The following is a 19,916-nucleotide window of genomic DNA, read 5'->3' as shown; positions in this document are numbered from 1 at the left end:
TTGTGTGTTTGTGTGTACCAGCCTGTGTGTGGGGGGCAGGTCAAAGAATAACCTGTCGAGACTGTCCATTTTCTGGCATATATGAGCCAGGAATTGGACCCAGGTTATAAGGTTTGGCAGCAAGTAATTCATTCACTAAGTAATCTCCCAGGTTTCAAACTTTCATTTTTCTACATCACTGTTGTGCAATTAGATGGACAACAGTTTGGTAGAATATAGCATATATAATGGGAGAAGCACTTGGACTTTCTTCATATACACTTTTAGAAGTAGCAGTTTCCTCCCACTCCTCATGACACCCCCTGAAGCACTCACTGCTAGTATGCATGTTTTGTGTTGTTCTGTGACAGGTGTTGCCATTTTACACATGATCCTAAGCAGCCAGCGGTGCCTCATCATAAATAAGTAGTTTGTGATTCTGTTCTTTTTAGATTGAAAGAAGAGCTTGCTGCAAACTCTATTCTCATTCAGAATCTCAAAGCAGACCTTCAGAGGAAGGAAGAAGATTGTGCTGAGCTGAAGGAGAAGTTCACTGATGCCAAAAAGCAGATAGAGCAGGTACAGAAGGAGGTAAGAAAAGCCCTTTGGTGTGCTGCAGATCTTCCTTATGTTCCAAGTTTAGGGTAGATGTTAGGACTAAACAGGGCATATGTAAACTTGAATTTTTCTCTAAAATGATGAGTGCTGATATTTTACAAAAGAAAATGCAGCTAACTTAAATAAAATGAAGTTAGGATGAAGCAAAATATGTGACTATAATAGCTTTGGAAATGACCCCTGCCTGCCAAAGATGTGTATGTACAAAATATATGTGTTTTATATGACTAGAATTAAAAAATACTATACATACATACTGTATGCTTTACATATAGTACTAGATAAAAAGTATAAAATTTATGTTTCTCTAAAAATCTGAAAGTTTTATTTGAAGTTAATATTTAGGATAGGCAAAGTGACTGACATATATATAAAACACATTTTCATTGTGATTTAATTTAGATGTTTGCCACCTTCCGGGTGGCATGGCTATAGACTAACATAATTTCAGAAAAGAAAATTTAATTACACAGTTCCAAAGTGTGAAACATACAAAGAAACTTTAGGGAGGGGAAGAATCATTCGATTTCTTCAAGTTATTTTCCTTGGAGATAATGCATGTGACCAATTATTTTCTTGTCCTTTAGTTTTCCTTTGCTCAGTATCCTCCCCACCCCACCTCACTCTTGTTTCTTCTGAAGAAAATTGAAAACATCTTGCTGGATGTGGTGATGCATACCTATAACTTCTGCACTCTGGAGGCAGGTTGATCTCTTGAGTTCAAGGCTAGCCTAGTCTACAGAGTGAGTTCTAGGACAGTCAGGGCTACACAGAAAAACACTGTCTCAAAATCCAGCCTCTCTCTCCCCAACCCCCCTTTCCCCAACCCTCTCATTCTCTTCCCTCTTCTTTCTCTCAGCAGGCAAGCTGTACATCTTGGCAGCTGCTGTGTAGAGGCGCAGGGGGCAGAGGGGGTGGCACAGAAGTAATGGTGCTTGACTTTAACAAGGGGGTTTACCATATGGCCATGTGAAATAGGAAGCCACTTGCTGGGTGGGGCAAAGAGTCTGTAAAGATGGAGAAAGGAAGACCAATGAGTTAGAGAAAACATGGTTAGACTAGAAATATGGGGAAAAAAGCTAAACTTAGTAATGTATTACCTTTAGTAGTATTCATTCTTTTCTGATGCGATTACAGGGCATGTTCTGAAGACATGACCATACAATTTAAACAACAATAAAAATGCTGAAAATGTTCAATTTGCTTTATAAATTATGCTTTGTAGGTATCAGTAATGCGTGATGAAGAGAAATCATTGAGGACTAAAATTAATGAACTGGAGAAAAAGAAAAACCAGTATTCTCAGGACATAGATATGAAACAACGAACCATTCAGCAACTTAAGGTAGTGATTATGTCGTCAGTGATACTTGCATGCTATTCTGCTGTGATAGTCTCTTGCCCGATAAAGCACATTATTTGTTTATTTACTGTATTAAAATTTGTTTTGTTGCTTTGCTATAGGCTGTTACTTTGTAGTCTAGACTGGCATTGACCTCTTGGCAAATTCTGTCATTATTTCTCAGGTGTCAGGATTATAGGCACAAGCCACCAGATGCTACTACCATATGATCATTTGTTTGTTAAATCCAGATAAAATGCTGTAGCTCAGATTGTTTTTTAATGATCCATCCTAAAACACATTGTAAAGCAGCAGTTCCCAGAGTCCTGTTGGCCACAACCCCTTAGGTTTGAAAGACTGTTTCACAGGGGTCCCCTAACACCATCAGAAAGCAAGATATTTACACTGTGATTCACAACAGTAGCAACATTACAGTTGCAAAATGGTAACAAAAATAACATTATGTTAGTGTCACCATAACACCAGGGACTGTATTAAAGGGTCCCAGCATTAGGAAAGTTGAGATGTACTGCTCTACGTATGGTGGTGAGACAAGAATGGAGCGTGTAGTCTAGGTGAGCAGACACGTTAAAACTACAGTTGTAGACCTTGCTGTCCGTATTCAACCTACCCCTTGAGACTCCTGATTTTTTTCTCAAACTTTACAACAGCTTTTTTGATATGTTTTCTATATTTTGTATTTCCTAATGGTGATTTTTAAAAAGTCTGAATATACATTATACTTCCATTTCCCTTGAGTTTACATTTAATGCTCTGTGAGAACACATTTCTGAGTAGGTGTAATGAAAGAACTGATGATATTAGAAGTATAATCTTTTTGATTGTTGTCTATTTTTAGTCAAAATGATTTGCTTTAATTTATGTGTTCACGGTATATGAGTAAAGGTGTGTCTGCACATGTCATGGCACATGCATACCCCACTTTCACGTGTGGAGGTCAGAGCACCTACAACCTGTGAGACTTCTTCCTCCGTTCTGTGTTTCAGGAACAGAACTCAGGCTTGCCGGGCTTTGCTGTGCTGTACTCACTTGATCCACTCGCCCTGTTTTCTTTTTTCTTTTTCCTTTTTCCCAGCGCCGAAACAGGGTCTCGCTGTGCCTCTTTAGCCTTGGTTGGCTGTCCTTGAAGATTAAATGTGTATGCCTACTGATTCACTATTCTAAAGCTGTGGGGTCTGGGAGACTAAAGTCTTATGCAATAGCCTACTTTATTCAGAGCCTCATTTACATTTATATACAGTTTACATTCTCAGGGTTAAGAAAGGTCACTTGGGTAAAGTTGTCCTGAGGCCAAGCTGTATGCAATCACAAGGCGTATACAAGGACAAGCCACACCTGGCAAGAGCTTGTTTTTCCATACATTTCATTGAATAACAAGAGCAGCAATAATCTGATGTAAAGTTACTCCTATTTACTACCTTAGAGGAGCATAAAAACATAATCCAGGAACAATTCCCTGGACTGAAGGAACTGAACTGAAGTCTCAAGATTCTTGTTTTTGTTTTTTGGGTTTTTTTTGGGGGGGGGGCTGGTGGTGGGGGTGATTGTTCTCATAATACTCACCCAACTCCATCCTGGACCACGTTTGACACATACTATTAGCAATGGTTAAGTATTGACTTATATGTGCCTTTAATTGTATTCCTTAATTTTTTTAGGAACAATTAAATAATCAGAAAATGGACGAAACTATACAACAGTATGAGAAAGCATGTGAAGGTCAGAACCAAGTTCTTGTTCTAGAATTAAATTGACTGTTAAATAGTCACAATAACAGTAAACATTTTTCTGTGAAAATGTTGAAATGATTAATTCTGCTGAATAACTTAAAACATAAAGTTAAGATTTTATACAAACATTAAGTAATATTCATTGTAATATTGATTCCTTGGTAATGGACAGTACTTTTAAGGGACATTTTTATTAGTTCTTTGAGAATCTCATACCATGTGTTTTGATCACTCCTCTCCATTCTCAGATCCACCCTACCTTTCCTGTCCTTCCCAACTTTGTGTCCCCCTCCCCTTTCCCTCTTTTTCTTCTCTAAGGCCAGTTTTTGCTACCTTCTTATGTTTGGATTCGAGGGCTTCCACTGGGGCCAGGCTGACTTAGCAGGTGGTATCCTCTCAGAAGACTGACCTTTTCTTTCCCAGCAGGCAACAGTTGCCAATAGCTTCTCAACCAGGAGTGGGACTTTGCCCAGTTTCACTCTCTGTGCTGGGATTTGGTTTTGCAAGGTATGCACTGTATCCTGCACAATTCCTTCCCGTCACTTCTACAGTAATCCCTGGGGGGAGGAGGGAAGGGAGTGAAGGGTGCCTTCCTAGTCTTTCCCTTACGTCATTATCTCTTTGAATCTTTGTTGGAAACTATACTATAAATGATGAATGTGATACATTTATTTTCTGGCCTTCAATTTCTGATTTTTGTTGTACTTGTTCGATGGTATAGTCTCACTGTTGCAGAAGTGATGGGATGCACTCTGAGACTGAGGTGTGAGTCCTCTGCTTACGAGTCTCGTCTGCAGTTGTTTTATCTCTGTTAGGTGCTGGGCATTGCCACATGGATTTTAGGATCAATCTGCCCACTACTACATAAAAACTTCAGTAATTTTAGTAGTCATTGTGTCAAATCTGTTGTTATAATTGATAAGATTACTATTTAACAACATCTTTCATTAATGATGAAATGACTAAAACCTTTGCGTTTTAGTCTTAAGTTTCAGTGATTTTTTTTTTTTATTTTCAGTGTACATGTTTTCAGAATTTTTAAAACTATTTTGAGTTTTGATGTTTGTTCAAACCTGTAGCTCTCAGTGTTAAGGAGAAGCTGATTGAAGACATGCGACTGACACTAGTGGAGCAGGAGCAAACTCAGGCAGAGCAAGACCGGGTGCTCGAGGCCAAGTCACAGGAAGCTGACTGGTTAGCAGGAGGTCAGAGCAAGTGCATCTCAAAACTTCCTTTTCCTGATTTCTTTCTTCTCTAAAGTAGGATAGTTTATAATAATTCATAAGTTTTGAATGCTTTCATGCTTGCCTTTTCTACTGTGATGAAAATTAATTTTTTTCTGAGTAAAATTGTATATCATAAAGAAACAAGAGGTGGTGCTGGAGAGATGGCTCAGTGGTTAAGAGCACTTGACTGGTCTTCCAGAGGTCCTGAGTTCAAATCCCAGTAACCACATGGTGGCTCAAAACCATCTGTAATGAGATCCAGTGCCCTCTTCTGGTGTTTCTGAAGAAAGCTGCAGAGTACTTATATATAATAAATAAGTAAATCTTAAAAACAAAACAAAACAAAAAAAAAAAAAACTAACATTGCATGATGCCCCAGGTCCAGCACCCACATGGTGGCTTTCAACCAACTATTTGTAACTTCAGTTCCAGAGATCCAGTGCCTCTTGATCTCAGTGGACCCCAGGCATATACATGGAACATAGACATACATGCAGACAAAACACTCATCCACAGAAAATTATTTAAAAAAGGTCTGTAAAGAAAAAGCAAGCTTTTAACATTAATTTGTTTATCTAAGTATGTACTGATTCCATTTTCTATCAACATCATCCATTTTTCTACCATGTAGAAAATTGTAGCACTAGTAACTAAGCTGGGTGTGGCCTGGCACAAAAGGGAAGGAATGTATGTGCTTATTTTATGACACCGATTACATATAATTTTGTACATTTGCTGAGTTAGCCTCATTATCCACATCTGGGAAACATGGCTGCTGATGACTGTGGTATGTCTGTGATTGCACGTTAGTGTTCTGTCAGCATGAGAGTACTCTGCAAGCCCTTGAACTGTACTGGTCAATGAAGGTTTTCAAACTTTCCTAGCCATTTTCATAGACTTTAAATTTTTTTATTTTTATTTTTGAGAACCACAAGTATTGTTATATGTTAATACAATTAATTATTGTTAAACGATAATAAAATAAAATTTGTTCATACATATATACAAGTAATCTCAAAGAATTTTGTGAGACTGCTTAAAGTTCAGTTGTTGGAAGAATTTTAGTCCCATCTTGGTCTGTACTTTGGGCTCTACTAACTCTTTTTGGTCAGTCATATTGCACCATATCCTAACATTTGTCTGTATTTTAAATCAGAATTGGATGAATGGAAAGAAAAATACAAAGATCTGGAAACTAGAAGTAATCAAAGGTTAAATACTGAACACCCCATGGATGACACAGACGCGCTTAGTAAAAAGTTCAGGAAGCTTCAGGACGAGTTGCAGGTATCATCTTCCTCTCTCTCCCTACCAGCAGTTTCTGTATCTTTTGGTTCATTGTATTTCTGGTAAGAGTTTTGTGGGTAAAATAATACACAGGGTTTAGTAATATAGAGAAAAAACTTTAACTGCACTTTGAAAAGTGTCCTAGGGAAAATTCCTAAAACATTACTTATGATCAGCTAATGAAATCACATTGTGTCCTTAATTTTGTGTGCATTTGTGTAATTGAACTTTGATCCTCCTGTCTTTGCTCCCCAAATGCTGGCATTATGAGCACGTGACCCCATGGTTAGTTCTGCAGATGAGGTTTTTTGTTTTTTGTTTTTTTTTGTTTTGTTTTTTTTCCCCTTTTGAGACAGGGTCTCTCTGTGGAGCTCTGGATTCTTGGAACTCACAGAGATCCACCTGCCTCTGCCTCCCAAGTGCTGTGATTAAAGGAGTATGCCTGAGTTACTAAAAATAACAGGAAAAAATACTTTTTTTCATAATGATTAATTATGTACTTTAGAGTATATCCTTTCCATTATGAAAACCCAAAAGACACTGAAACAAATTATTCATTTATTGTGACAAACAAACAGAACTGTATCAGCCATTTTAAGATTGTTATGTGTTGCTATATTTGCATGTTTCTGAGATAATGCAATCTCCTATGTTTCGAAGTCTGCAATTCTGATATGGAGTACTGTTTTGTTTTTAGAATTTCCTTTGAATTTTCAATGGCTGAAATTAGATTGTCATGAGAAGAACTTTAAATCTATAGAATTCAGTTAGAAAATCACTTGTCTATATTCTTTGAGCATTTATTTAGAATGTTCCTTTAATAAATTATACAGTTATAGGTCATTTTGTGTTTTACTTTTGGAAATATGTAACCAAGTCCCTCCAGGGGGCATTTAGGAATATTTGAGTCACTGTAACTGGTGAAGGGACTTCATAGGAAAATACTGTTTAAAAACCACTTGTTTGATGGTTTTTAAAAGGGTGAACTAGGTGGGTCACACGCAGATATTAAAATGTAACTCCTTTGCCATGTGAAAATAACTATTATCTTTACTCAGGAATCTGAAGAGAAATATAAAGCTGATAGAAAGAAGTGGTTAGAAGAAAAAACAGTTCTTACCACTCAAGCAAAAGAAGCGGAGATTCTACGAAACAGGGAGATGAAGAAATATGCTGAAGACAGGGAACGTTGTTTAAAGTTACAGAATGAAGTGGTTGGTAGCAATGATTCTTGCATATATTTTATTTTTTTCCCCCTTGGTTTGTTAAAATTGCTCTATTTTTGTGAGATTTCCCTCCTTCTATTTGATCTGACATTCTTTCTTGTGCTTTCCTACTTTTTATCACTAAATTTAGCCACTTGGAAAATGCCTGATTGTATTTCTCTGATTGTTAAGGATGCTTAACAGTTTCATGTTTACTTCATTTTCTCATGAGCCCCAATGGGGTTTTTTCACTTTTTTTGTAATACTGTTTTCAGTTCTTGAGAAAGACTTTGCCTATGGTTATATTTTATAGTGCTTCAAAGCTTCTGGTGTTTTGATTCACTTTGAATTTATTTTTGTGCAGGATGAAAGAAATAGTCTTACCACTTTTATTCTGCACTTGGTTATCTAGATTTCCTAGAGTTAAAGTGGCCAAGTGTATCCATTCATTGGGTTTTAGTATCTTCATCAAAACTAAGGTGTTTGTAGCTATGTGAATTTGAGTCTGTTTCCCTTTTGTCTTCTTTTCTCTTCCCTGGGGAACCATGTGTCTATTTGTTGCTATGCAAGGGTGGTACTGGTGGCTTTGTAGTATGACCCGAGATTGTGCTGTGTCCAGTATTGTTCCTTTTGCTCAGGATTGCTTTGGTTATCTGGTGTCTTCTGTAGTTCTATTAGTTCTATGCTAATTTTAGTATTGATTCCTCCTCCCCCATTTTGTGAAGAGTGTCATTGGAATTTAAAGGAAATTGGGTTAAAACTGGATTGTGTTTGGTGAGGTGGCTCTTACAGCATTAGTTCTGCTGAGACTTGAATATGGAGGTCTTTTTGTGTTCTAGTGTCTGCAGTTTCTTTGTGTCTGAATGAACAGAGGGCTTTCACTTCCTTGGTTAGGCTTATTTTTAGTTTGAATTTTCTTTAAAGCCATTGCAAGTGGGATTGTTTCTCTGCTGTCCCTTCTCACTGTGTTTATCACGATATAAGCAAAAGCTACTGGTGTCTGCTCATTGGTATGCTGCTACTTTACTTTGTTCAAGATGTTGGTCTAGGACTTTTCTGTATGGTCTTATGTACAGAATCATATTGTTTATAGGGATGGTTTGACTCCTTTTTTAATATCTTATTTCTCTTGGTTTATTGCACCAAGATAGCTAGTCTTATTAAATAAGAACAGAAAAAATGGACGCCATTGTCCTTATAAATACTTTACTTAGAATTTCTGTATCCTATGGAGGTTGTTCAGTAATTTTTTTCATGTCCTTGTTTGGCTTTGGTATAAATGTGATACTGGCTTTGTAAAATGAGTTTGAGAGCATTTCTCTTCTTTCTGGTCTGTCAATAAGTTAAGGAGCATTGGTACACACATGCGCTCTTCCTGCACACACACACACACACCATGGCCTTTTCTCTAAGTTTATGAGGGCTGGAGAGATGACTTAGTGTTTAGAGCACATAGTGCTCTGCAGAGGATGTGAGTTGTGAGTTCAAGTTTCGAGTTCCACATGCACTTCCTCCCTTAAGCTCCCATCAGATGCCTCTGACTTCAGATTCCTCAGATGCTTGTACTCACACATAAATACAACAAAAAATACATTTACTTTTGTTTTATGTCTATTTTACTTGTGTGTCTGTATGTGTACCATTTGTGTGTGGTGGCTGTGGAGTCTGAAGAGGTCATCAGAGCCCTATAACTGCAGTTAGAGACAGTTGTGAGCCACTGAGGATCAGCGAGTGTCTTAATGGCGGTGCAGCCTCTAGTGCAAGCTCTAATTTAAGACCTGGGATTCAGGTTTAAGTCCATCTGGGCTTAGGACTTTTTAGTTGAGAAATTTTTTATTATTGCTTAACTATTTTTACTTATTATATATTTCTTATGCTTATTTTATTTAAATTGTTTATATTCTCTTCCTATATGTCTAGAGATGTCTATGCTTATATATTTTCTAATTTAGAATAGTTTTCTGAGGTATGCCTTAATCCTATTTCATTGATGTCTATTATCTATCTTTTCATTTTAAAATTTTCTTTATTAAATTTGTTTTTCCCTCCACATGGGTTAGTAAGCTAAGTGTTTGTCAAATCTTATTTGTATTGTTTACTCAAGTTAGATTTGGCACCCCTTCTCTCCCTCTCCCTTCCGTACCTCTCCTTTTCCTCCTTCTCTGCTTCCACCTCTCTTTCCAACTAGCAAATGACTTATTCTTTTAATTACATTTTATTTAGTTTCTATGTGTGCTTGCGTATGTGTGCATGTGTAATGACATAAGTTTAAAAATGCCAAAATGAACCCATTACCTTGTTTCCCAACTTAAAGAAAAACTAACTGAAAAATTAAACATGTCTTTATAATCTAAGAATGTTATGACACATGAATAAAATACATTATGCACTCGTGTGAATAAAATTTTATAAAATACAAAATATGCCAGGAACAGTGGCCCACACCTTTACTCTTTAAACTTATGTCATTACACTTCAGTATCTTTTGTGCTTGTTGGCTAGGAAACACTGACAGCACAGCTGGCAGAGAAAAGCAGTGCGCTCCAGAAGTGGAGAGAAGAACGGGACCAGCTGGTCGCAGCTGTGGAGACACAGATGGAGGCTCTGCTCTCCAGCAGCAAGCATAAGGATGAAGAGATCCAGCAACTGAGACAGGCCACAGCAGCCAGCGAAGGGACAGTGAGTGGACACTTAACTTTCTGGGCCTTCTTGTTGCACATAAGGCGTCCTCAAAATTACTTCTCAGCTGTATATACTCAGCACATCAGAAAGGAACCAGTCGAGTTAGCATTTTTGGATATTTTTCATGGTTTTTGAATTTTTAGAGTTTATTATTATAATTGATAGTCAATGGCTAAAAAGTAACAACTTCTCTTAATACTTTTTATACTTCCCAAATTAAAGTAATTAAAAGTCTATAATTTAGGATTATCTTAATCTGTCTTGAAAATGTAGATAGGTAGTTCAGCATGAAGTTTTGGTGAATTATATAATTATACCCACCTTTAATTAAATTTAATTAATTAATTTAAAAAATTTGAGGTGGTTGGTCTCAGAGTAGCTCTAGCCGTCAGGGAACATTCACTGATATTTTCACCTCTGATAGGATTAAAGTCATCACCACCAATGCATCCATTCCAGCCTCGCCTTAATTTTAGTGTGTGAAGGCACAAAACATTTTTAAAGAAGTATAGTGATGGAGAGGCATCATGAGTTGACAAAGCAGTTACTTTTTAAATTGGGGTTGGAGATCCTAAGTGGGGAGCTTGTCTTTTATAGATAGCATATCCTTATAAACAGGCAGGGTGTATTTGAAGCTTGGCAGACAGATGTAAGTAGATCTGTGTGAATTTGAGGCTAGCCTGGTCTACATAGCAAGTTCCAGGCCTGGCGGGCCTGCATAGTGAGACTTTCTCAGGACTAAATATGCCAATTAATAAACAGGGAACGCTGTCTTCTTAGCATCATAAAGTTAGTACAGTTTTTAATACAGAGGAAGCCAGTGCTTGGGAGTTGCTCTCTCCGTATGAATGCAGTAGCATCTCTGTTACTTGCCAGGAGATGACATGGGCACATTTGGATATTTGTGCTGTGATAAATATTGGAGTCTATTAAGTTAAAACATCATTTCTTTATGAGTGGCATAAGTAGAGTTTTGGAATAGGACTTATCTTAAAGGAAAATGGCATGAAGATTGGCTTGTAAGAAAAGATTTAGTTACTATTTTCTTTTTTTCTAGTCTTAATGTTGTAGTTGCTTTACTAAGCAGTTTCTAGGCTTCATCAGTTTTAGTTTTTTACATATATTTATTTTGTATGTGTGTACGCGCACATATATACTGCAGCATGCTTCTTGACTTCAGAGCAGAAACAGGGAGTTGGGATTTGTCCTCTACTGTGTAGGTTACAGGATCCAACTCAGGGTTAGTCTGATATGGCTGACTTGGTGGCATGCATCTTCACTTGCTAAGCCATCCTTCTAACCCAACTCTGGTTTTTCAAAAATTAGTTTATTAAAACTGGGATTCAAAGTTCCACCTAAGTACAGAGTCTGTCATTTAACATAGCTAGGTCTGTCACTTTGTTAAGAAAATAGAACAAAATAGAAGACATGTAGAAATTACTACACTTAACTGCCTAGGTCAAAAGATAGCATTTAGGACTCTGTTCTTTCTTTCCACTATGGGTTCCACAGATTAAATTTAGGTTGTGAAACCTGAAGTCCAGTAGTTTCTACCTGCTGAGCCACCTGTTGTGTTCTGTTTTTTGCTTTTAGAGGCAGGGTCTTACTGTGTGTGACCTTGAACTCATGATTCTCCTATGCTTCCTCCTGAATGCTGAGTACAATTCACCACCATGCCCCAGCCAAACATTATTCTTCCAAATTTAACTAGAAAAATATAAAAAAAGTGAAGTAGTAAAGTGGCAAGTGGGTTCAATCTTTCAGATTTTGTCTCTCACTGAATGAGAAGAGGCTGGTAAGTTGCCCAGCCAGCCTTTCCTGAGTCTAAAGATGAGGATGCTGAGGGAATGAAAAGTGGTTTATGGGAGTCGGCACTTCTAATAAGTCTGTGCATAGCTTCATTTTAAAAATTCTATATGGTATTGATTTTTCAGATTAAATAATTTTCTTATTTAATACTTCCTTGTTTAGGAAAGCCAAACCATGGATCTCAAATCTGAATGTAATGATTCAGTTGATCTTGGTGGAGTTGAAACTGAACTTCAGTCAACACGTTTTGAAATTTCTAGGAATACAGCAGAGGTTGGTATCCAGTAATACAACCAGTTCTTTGCCTCTTTACCTGCTATGAATTATCAGCAGTGTAATTACAAGTATAATGTAATCAAGTATTGTAGGTACCTTGCTACATAATTTAACTCTATATGCTGATAAATGGGAAGGAAAATTAGAGGCACTTGAGACATTAGATTCCAGAATTACGTTTGTCTCTTATTTACTTATTTTTATTTCTGTTTCTTGGATTTTTTTGGGTAGACAGTATGTGTGCCACATGGCATATATGGAGATCAAAGTACAACTTGGGAGGCGAGTTGGCTCTGTTTTTCTACTCTTGTGTAGACTGTGGTGATGAAGTTCAGGTCATCTTAAGGGCTTTTTCTTCCTCCTTAAAATGTTCATAAAAATAAACTTGATGGTCAGAAATAGATTCCATAAAGGATACAATAAAGGTCAATATTTGTTTTTATTATACTTTATGATTGTATTCATTATAATAACTACCACCAAGTTCTTATAATAAATAACTCCATTGTGTTTAGTTTTATATCTAAGCAGAATTCCTCAGTTTGGATTATGAAAATCATAAATAATATTCTGTATTATCTAAAATATTAATTAGAGATGTATTGAGCTTACTCAGCAGCGTTGGGGATTTCAGTACTTAAGGGACGAACATAGATGACATGATTGCCATGACTGCTGGGGAGAAGTGTTACTTCAGAAGGCTGGGAGGAGCCCCCGCTTGGGATATTGTGGGCTGGATTAGCGAACATGGTATCATGCTAACACTCCTGCTCTTTTCTTGCTGGTCATACATGATGGAACATTATTTTCCCCATAAATTTATATACTCTCTCCTAAAATCTCTTGGTTCCAACTTTCTATTAATAATTCTAGCAGTTATTGTCTATTTTGTGATTTCTGAAGAATCAAGTTTGGCATTCTCTTCTGTGTCTTTTTACTGTCTTTGTGAGATTGGTACCATCAATGAAGCTGAAAGACCGAGTTTTTGCATAGTGGATGTCGAAAAGATGTCTGTGACCTCTGCTGTGGCCTGAGCCACTCACAGGCTAGGGGCTGGATTTGGGTTTCTGACATTTTCAATAGGTGAAGTGTCCTGAAAGCCTCCCAGGGGGATGAGGGGACAGAATGGAAGTGGCAGTGCTCCTGTAATTGTGCTCTTTAGGACCATGTTTTCCTGTAAGCTCTAGTAGCAACAGATCATTCAAAGGAAGGAGGATGAAAGACTCCTTTCCTAAATGAAATAGGCACGAGGAATTTATTGCTGGAGTTACATCTATTATAATGTCCAATGAGTACGTGTTTAAAATACCAAGTTTTGACTTGGATGTTTCTGTCTTGGTGGGATTTATGGTGAGGTCCAGTAAACTTTTATCTTTATCTTTTTTAGGTTCATGAGAATTTGGGTAATGCCAGTCAGTCTCTTAAGTGCCTCCAACTTATTTGTTGGTATTAGGGAGCGAACCCTGACCCTATTTTCCCCCCTTTTTAATATACCATGTGTAATCTGGAGTATAGATACTTCAGTCTGTTGTCCTTGCTGTTGTCCTGCATAGTCCTTTATCTTAAGTCGTTGTCTTGAATAGCATTTGAGAAAACTGATTCTGTGTGATTTATTCATCCACATTACCACAAGTAAATGATACCTTCTCCCACTTTTATATTGTTGTAGGACGGATCTGTAGTTCTTGACTCTTGTGAAGTGTCAACAGAAAATGTACAAAGTACTCGATTTCCAAAACCTGAGTTGGAGATTCAGTTTACACCTTTGCAGCCAAACAAAATGGCAGTGAAACACCCTGGTTGTGCCACAGCAGTCACAGTTAAGATCCCTCAGTCCCGGAAGAGGAAGAGTGCTGAGATGGGGGAGGTCAGTAGTCAACTGGGCAGCTACTTATGTCTGTTGCCTAGTTCTGTTAATTGAACTTACTGTAGATAGTCCTAAGAAAGCTGTGCTTATTTGATAATTTACATATCTCATCTGTAGTAGGTCACATGATGCTGGATTTTACCAGACGTCTATTTCAGTATACTAGTGCGCTCCAAACTAGTTGCATCAACTCCACTGGGGTGGGGAATGTCTGATGTGGAAATTAGACTGAAAGGATGAGCTTGCTTGATCGGTGTTTTGTCATTTAACTAAAATCTTAAGTCTTTATGGCCGTGGGATGTTTGGAAAAGAAATTCCTTTCCATCAACCAGTGTTAGGATTGAGACCTTCATTCAGTGGTGGGTAAAAGCTTTTACAGCCTGTTAGTGGAGCTTCATGATGACTGGGCTGCTGGACTTTGTGTTGCATCTTAGCCACATTAATGTGGAGAATCACATAAGCCTTCTGATCCTTAGTTCTCTGAAGCAATGTATTAATGTTTTATTCCATTAACTACTCCCAGAGAAGCTCTTTGTTGAGCATGCCAAATGTGATGGTCCAGCCTTGCTGTCTTTCCTTATTTGCTTTCCATGATTACTGTTAAACTCTTCATGTAGTCTGCTTATGACTTTGTGCCTTCTCCAGCCCTGGGATTGCATCTTATTTTCCCATTTTGTGAAGTTTTAATTTTCTTGCCAGATTTTGATGAAAAATCTTAGGCATGTATGTCTTTGGAGATATGAAATGATTATGTAGAGCGGCATGTAAAGCTCAGGTGACATACGTTCTTAGAGCGTCTCCATTGAGTTCAGGCAATCCCATTGCCACGCTCATACTTCGACCCATGGTTTCTCAGCCTCAGCATGATTCAGGGTTCTAAGTTGGAGGCCTCTTTCTGTAGACTGATTTTTATTTTTGGCTTTTACCTACTAGTTACCAATAATATGTCTTTCTCTCTAGCAAAAATAGCCAAATATCTTCCAACGTTGCTATTGATTTTTTTTGAACAGTAGCTGCCCCTGTTTAAGAACAACCACCCTAATTAGTAATGTAGCATTTACAGACATTCTTCTTGAATCTAAAGAAATTATAATCTAGAAAGTAACCAGTATTGTTACTACATTCATTACTTGTAGGACTTGGTGAAACGTGAAAATAAGAAGAATTCGACACCCAGAAGTAATGTGAAGTTTCCCGTTTCAGAGCATAGAGATTCCTCTGTCAAAAAGGAACAAAAGGTTTGTTTTCGCTCCAGTTGACCATTTCTATAGTTTATATGATAAAGCAGGAGCTTACATTTATGATGTCAAATTTTGAGTAGTAGTTTTCTTATGTCTAATTACATTTGTGTCCAATTACAACTCAGTTGAAGTTTTTTACCCATGTAATTCACACTGGGGTGTCACCTTTAGCATTGGCCCACTAGCAGTCATTTCTTCAGCTGTTCACCTCGCTCACAGGAGCTGTCAGACTGCTTCTGCCATTGTTTAGGTCTTGGAACTTAATTCCAAATTCCTTTAACAATGGCCATACTGTTTCCATGTAACCCTTTTCATTATCAGTGACAAAGTGTTTGTTTCTTAGGTTTTATGTTCGTCATCTAAGAAAACATACTCCTTGCGAAGCCAGGCATCTACAGTTAGTGCAAACATGGCCTCTAAGAAAAGAGAGGGAACACTACAGAAATTTGGAGACTTCTTGCAACATTCTCCAACAATTCTTCAATCAAAAGGTTTGTGGAATAGTTAAATGACCTTTCTTACTACATGCAGAGTGCTTTCTAATGTCTAGTTTTACATACACCTAACAGTATAGTAGGTCTAATGCTTAAAGCAAACAGGCATTGTTTTATTCTGGATACTGTGGGAAGAACTGGATTAAAAATTGTTCCTCCATGTTCACTGTGTATTGGAGTAGAAAGGCTAACATTTAAGTAACTGATCTAGATAGAGCAGAAGTAATATAATATATTTATTATATATTATAATATATAGCAGAGGTAAAATAAAATGGATGGACAGTATTGGAAGAGAGAAAGCCAATCATAATGATGAGCGAACTTTGAAAAAAGCTTTTTTGGGGAAGAGAATTGAATGTGGGTATAGGTGGGTATAGAAATGTAGGGCCGCACCCTCCACCCTTTGGAGGTAATGCCTGGAGGTACACACACACACACACACACACACACACACACACACACACACACACACCAACACCAACTTGGGGTGGAAGGGTTTATTGGCTTAGAATTTCACATCACAGTCTATTATTGAAGTGTGACACTCATGCAGAGACCATGGAGGAACAGTGACATGTTATATAATATGTCTTTGTTAAAACATACATATGTGCATGTTTATTACAGGAATAGTTTTAATGTGGTAGAGTATGCAATATTTGAATAGCATTGTATGTAGTAAATTTCCAACCCCACCAATAAGTCCATGCAAGGAAAACACAGCTCAGTTGTATATTTACGAACTGCACACCTATACTGGACAGATCTGCCTCTGCACCACTTTCTTCCCCAGATGTGAATTCCATGCAACGTTCAGTTTCTCCAGGCCGTGCACTTCTGCTCCATCTTCCTTCCAACTTCTCTCCTGTCCTCCTCTGTTTGCTGTGTTCTTTAACTCCTCCTCCTTTTCATCCCCCTCCTCTTCCTGTCCTGCTCGGAAAACCCACCTTCTCATTTTTATCCAGCAATTGACTATTTGTCATCTTTATTAGCTAAACAGATAGTTAAGGGAAATTCCTCTGCATAACAGTATAAAGAGTACTTGAAATTTAAGGTAAGGAGAGTGTAGAGGTTTTGTGGGATTACCTGAGTGAGAGCAATAAGATAAATTGGAGATAAAAATGGGGAAGATGGGAAGGAACGGCGAGAATCGCAGTTGAAACGAGAAAGATGCGAGCACTTTGTGAAGACTAATGAGGTTGCCAAACTGTCTTGATTCAGTGCCTTTAATACCTCAGAAAATTGAAAATTTTCTAGTCTATTTCCTAAAATTTATCTACCAAGAACTGGGTAATGTGCATGGTTATATTGTCATTATGGGCATCTTGAAATAATGGGTATCAAAACAAATCTACCATATTCTTTATTCATGTATTTGATTTATTTAGTGTTTTCAGTTTTTGAGACAAGGTCTTCCTGTATAGCACAGGCTATCCTGAAACTCAAACTCTAAGTGCTTCATCCTCCTAGGTTTTGGGATTCTGGGTGTGTGTGTGTGTGTGTGTGTGTGTGTGTGTGTGTGTGTGTGTGTGTGATGCCTGGATTTAGCTCTTTACTTTTAATTTACATTGTGGGCAGACCTCCATGTCATTAAAGGTGTTAGTCTCAGTGATACTTTTTTTCATCCCAATCTTTGTTAAATGTTATTGGATGTGTTTCTTTTACCAATTATCTAGTCATCTCTTGCCACCATTTATATAGTGCACTGTTTTTCTTCTTGATTTCTATGTATTTTTCATTAAGAATTTCAAACTTTTGCAGTTAGAAAATTAACACAAGAATTAACATTTTTTTATTCATAGCAAAAAAGATAATTGAAACAATGAGTTCCCCAAAGCTATCAACGGTAGAAGTAAGTAAAGAAAATGTGTCCCAGATAAAAAAAGGCAAACGGAAATTATACAGAAATGAAATTTCATCTCCCATCAATATATCTGGCCAAGTGGTAAGCTACTATTTTATTTTTCAACAGTGTAAAACTATATATTTTCTTTTTAATTCCAAAGTATTTGTAACAGTTTGAATTTCATGATTTTTTAAAAATTTCTTTTTAAAAATTATTTTATTTTTAATATGTATGGATGTTTGGGAAATTGTATGTATACATACAATATACATGCCTGGTGTGTATAGAAGTTGTAAGAGTGTGTTGGATTTTGTGAAAATGGCATTACAGACATTTGTGAGCTCCACGTGGATGCTCTTGTGGAAGAGCCACCAGTGCTTCTCATTTCTGAGTCATCTCTCCAGCTCCTGTGGTTTTAAACTCTTTTCTTAAGCTTTCTTAAGACAGGTGTAATACTTTTGGTCTTAGATATATTAGCCTTATAGTATAAGTATAGTACTTAAATATAAATGCCACAACAATGTATAATATATACACATACAAACAAGCATGTATATACACACACACATAAAAACATGCATCATGCTGTGCCATTTGAAATTTTAGCAGAGTAATATTTCCATCAATAGATCACAACTAATAATTTATGTACTTCTAAAATATATTCTTTCTTGTGCTATCATTATTATAAGAGTTGTTATAAGAGTCTGTGTTTATGTATCTATTAGAAACACAAATTCTTTAAGCTGTCCGTGTTTTTGTTTTTTCTTGTTTAAATTTAAATTTTAATTTTGTGTTTATGAGTGTGATGTGCACCATGTGTGCAGTACTTTTTGAAGCCAGAAGTGGGCATTGAAACCTCTGCAACTGGGGTTACAGAGGGTATTGCGCTGCCATGTGGGTGTTAGAAAGGGAACCCAAGCTTTGTTCTTTTTTTTTAAAAGATTTTATTTATTATTTCATGTTTATGAGTAAGTACACTTGCTGTCTTCAGCACACCAGAAGAGGGTGCCAGATCTCATAGATGGTTGTGAGACACCATGTGGTTGCTGGGAATTGAACTCAGGACCTCTGAAAGAGCAGTCAGTGTTCTTAACCACTGAGCCATCTCTCCAGCCCCCAAGTTTTGTTCTTACCAGAGCAGTTGTTAAGCACTGAGCCAGCGCTCTAGTCCTGTTTGTGTTTTTGAGATAGCGTGTCACTGTGTAGTCCAGGATGGCCTGAACCTTGTAAGGTTCTTTCTGCCTCAGCCTCCCTGTTGCTGGGATCATCGGTGTGTAACTCCATACCCGGTTTCCTGTAGGCCTTATTTATCCAAAGGAGGTTGTTGTCACTCTGATTCATTGTCCCCATGAGAGCTGTTACAGGACAAGTTCTCATTTGCTAAGTGGATAAAAGTGAAAGTAGAAAAGTAATTAGAAACTAATTTTAAAATAAGTAGAAAAAAACAGGAAGTGATCAAGAAAAACTAAGAGTATTGATTTTTGCAAAGGTAGTTATTAAATCTAAGGTTGGCATTAGAAGGCACCTAGAAATGATATAGTGTCAGTTTCCACTTGCTGTTTCATGTACTGTTCTGCTAGTCACATTTCCCATCTGAGCAGTGTACAATTTCTCCTCTTTAAAGGAAGATTCCTCTGTCTACAGAATGGTTTTCGTAGAGTATAGTGTGCTTTCCACTTAACATTAGACCCTTATTGCTGCGAAGGGTGATTGCTTAAAACTGGTTTGAGGTATGTTTTCAAATATTTTAGTAACTATTTCAAGGTTAGATTTGCCTTGGATTTAGTACAGACTATAGGTTTTTTAATTCTTGAATTAGGTAATGTTGAATGAATCTTTTACAAAATCTGTTTTCTTTTACACGTGTTTGTTTAGAAAAATCTGATGTATTTATTGTAGTCAGTGATTAAGCACATAAGTACACCACTCATAAGCAAATTACTTTTACCTATATTTGAAAAACTAAATTGTTAATTTCAGATTTTAATGGAACAGAGAGTAAAAGAAACTGATCATCAGATTCTCAAACGACAACTTCGAACACGAACAGCCAAATGAATTGCTTTGGGAGACTGTTTCGGTGTAAAGTTTATATTTACAGTCATTGTAAATTGTAAGTTCTCAAATTTACATATATATATTATGGTATATTAAATGCCTTTGTATAGATGGTGTCTTATGTATAATTTTAATTCAATAAATATATCAATTGATCATATATCTGTGTACTTTATAAGGCTCTTAATTTTTTTTTTAATTGAATGTGTGCTTGTGTGCCACAGTGCAC

At 37.0% G+C, this 19,916-nt stretch overlaps 1 protein-coding gene across 2 annotated transcripts in view; it reads left to right on the top strand.

The window, feature by feature from the left end:
* The window catches only part of KIF20B (kinesin family member 20B), a gene marked incomplete at both ends in the record, with an annotated part of 44,626 nt that extends 24,939 nt beyond the window's left edge, over positions 1 to 19,687 (top strand). For both annotated transcript variants that reach the window (XM_080911808.1, XM_080911807.1), the window contains 13 exons: positions 432 to 570; positions 1,823 to 1,942; positions 3,619 to 3,679; positions 4,770 to 4,895; positions 6,073 to 6,203; positions 7,262 to 7,417; positions 9,911 to 10,087; positions 12,062 to 12,172; positions 13,845 to 14,042; positions 15,179 to 15,280; positions 15,627 to 15,774; positions 17,583 to 17,725; positions 19,610 to 19,687. In XM_080911808.1, the coding sequence (XP_080767934.1) occupies positions 432 to 570; positions 1,823 to 1,942; positions 3,619 to 3,679; positions 4,770 to 4,895; positions 6,073 to 6,203; positions 7,262 to 7,417; positions 9,911 to 10,087; positions 12,062 to 12,172; positions 13,845 to 14,042; positions 15,179 to 15,280; positions 15,627 to 15,774; positions 17,583 to 17,725; positions 19,610 to 19,687 (1,690 nt within the window). The remainder of the gene's footprint in view (positions 1 to 431; positions 571 to 1,822; positions 1,943 to 3,618; positions 3,680 to 4,769; positions 4,896 to 6,072; positions 6,204 to 7,261; positions 7,418 to 9,910; positions 10,088 to 12,061; positions 12,173 to 13,844; positions 14,043 to 15,178; positions 15,281 to 15,626; positions 15,775 to 17,582; positions 17,726 to 19,609) is intronic.
* Positions 19,688 to 19,916: the final 229 nt, after the last annotated feature.

This window comes from Micromys minutus (assembly GCF_963924665.1).
Source record: "Micromys minutus genome assembly, chromosome: 2".
Classification (NCBI taxonomy): Eukaryota; Metazoa; Chordata; class Mammalia; order Rodentia; family Muridae; genus Micromys; species Micromys minutus.
This window is presented reverse-complemented; position numbering and strand designations above follow the sequence as displayed.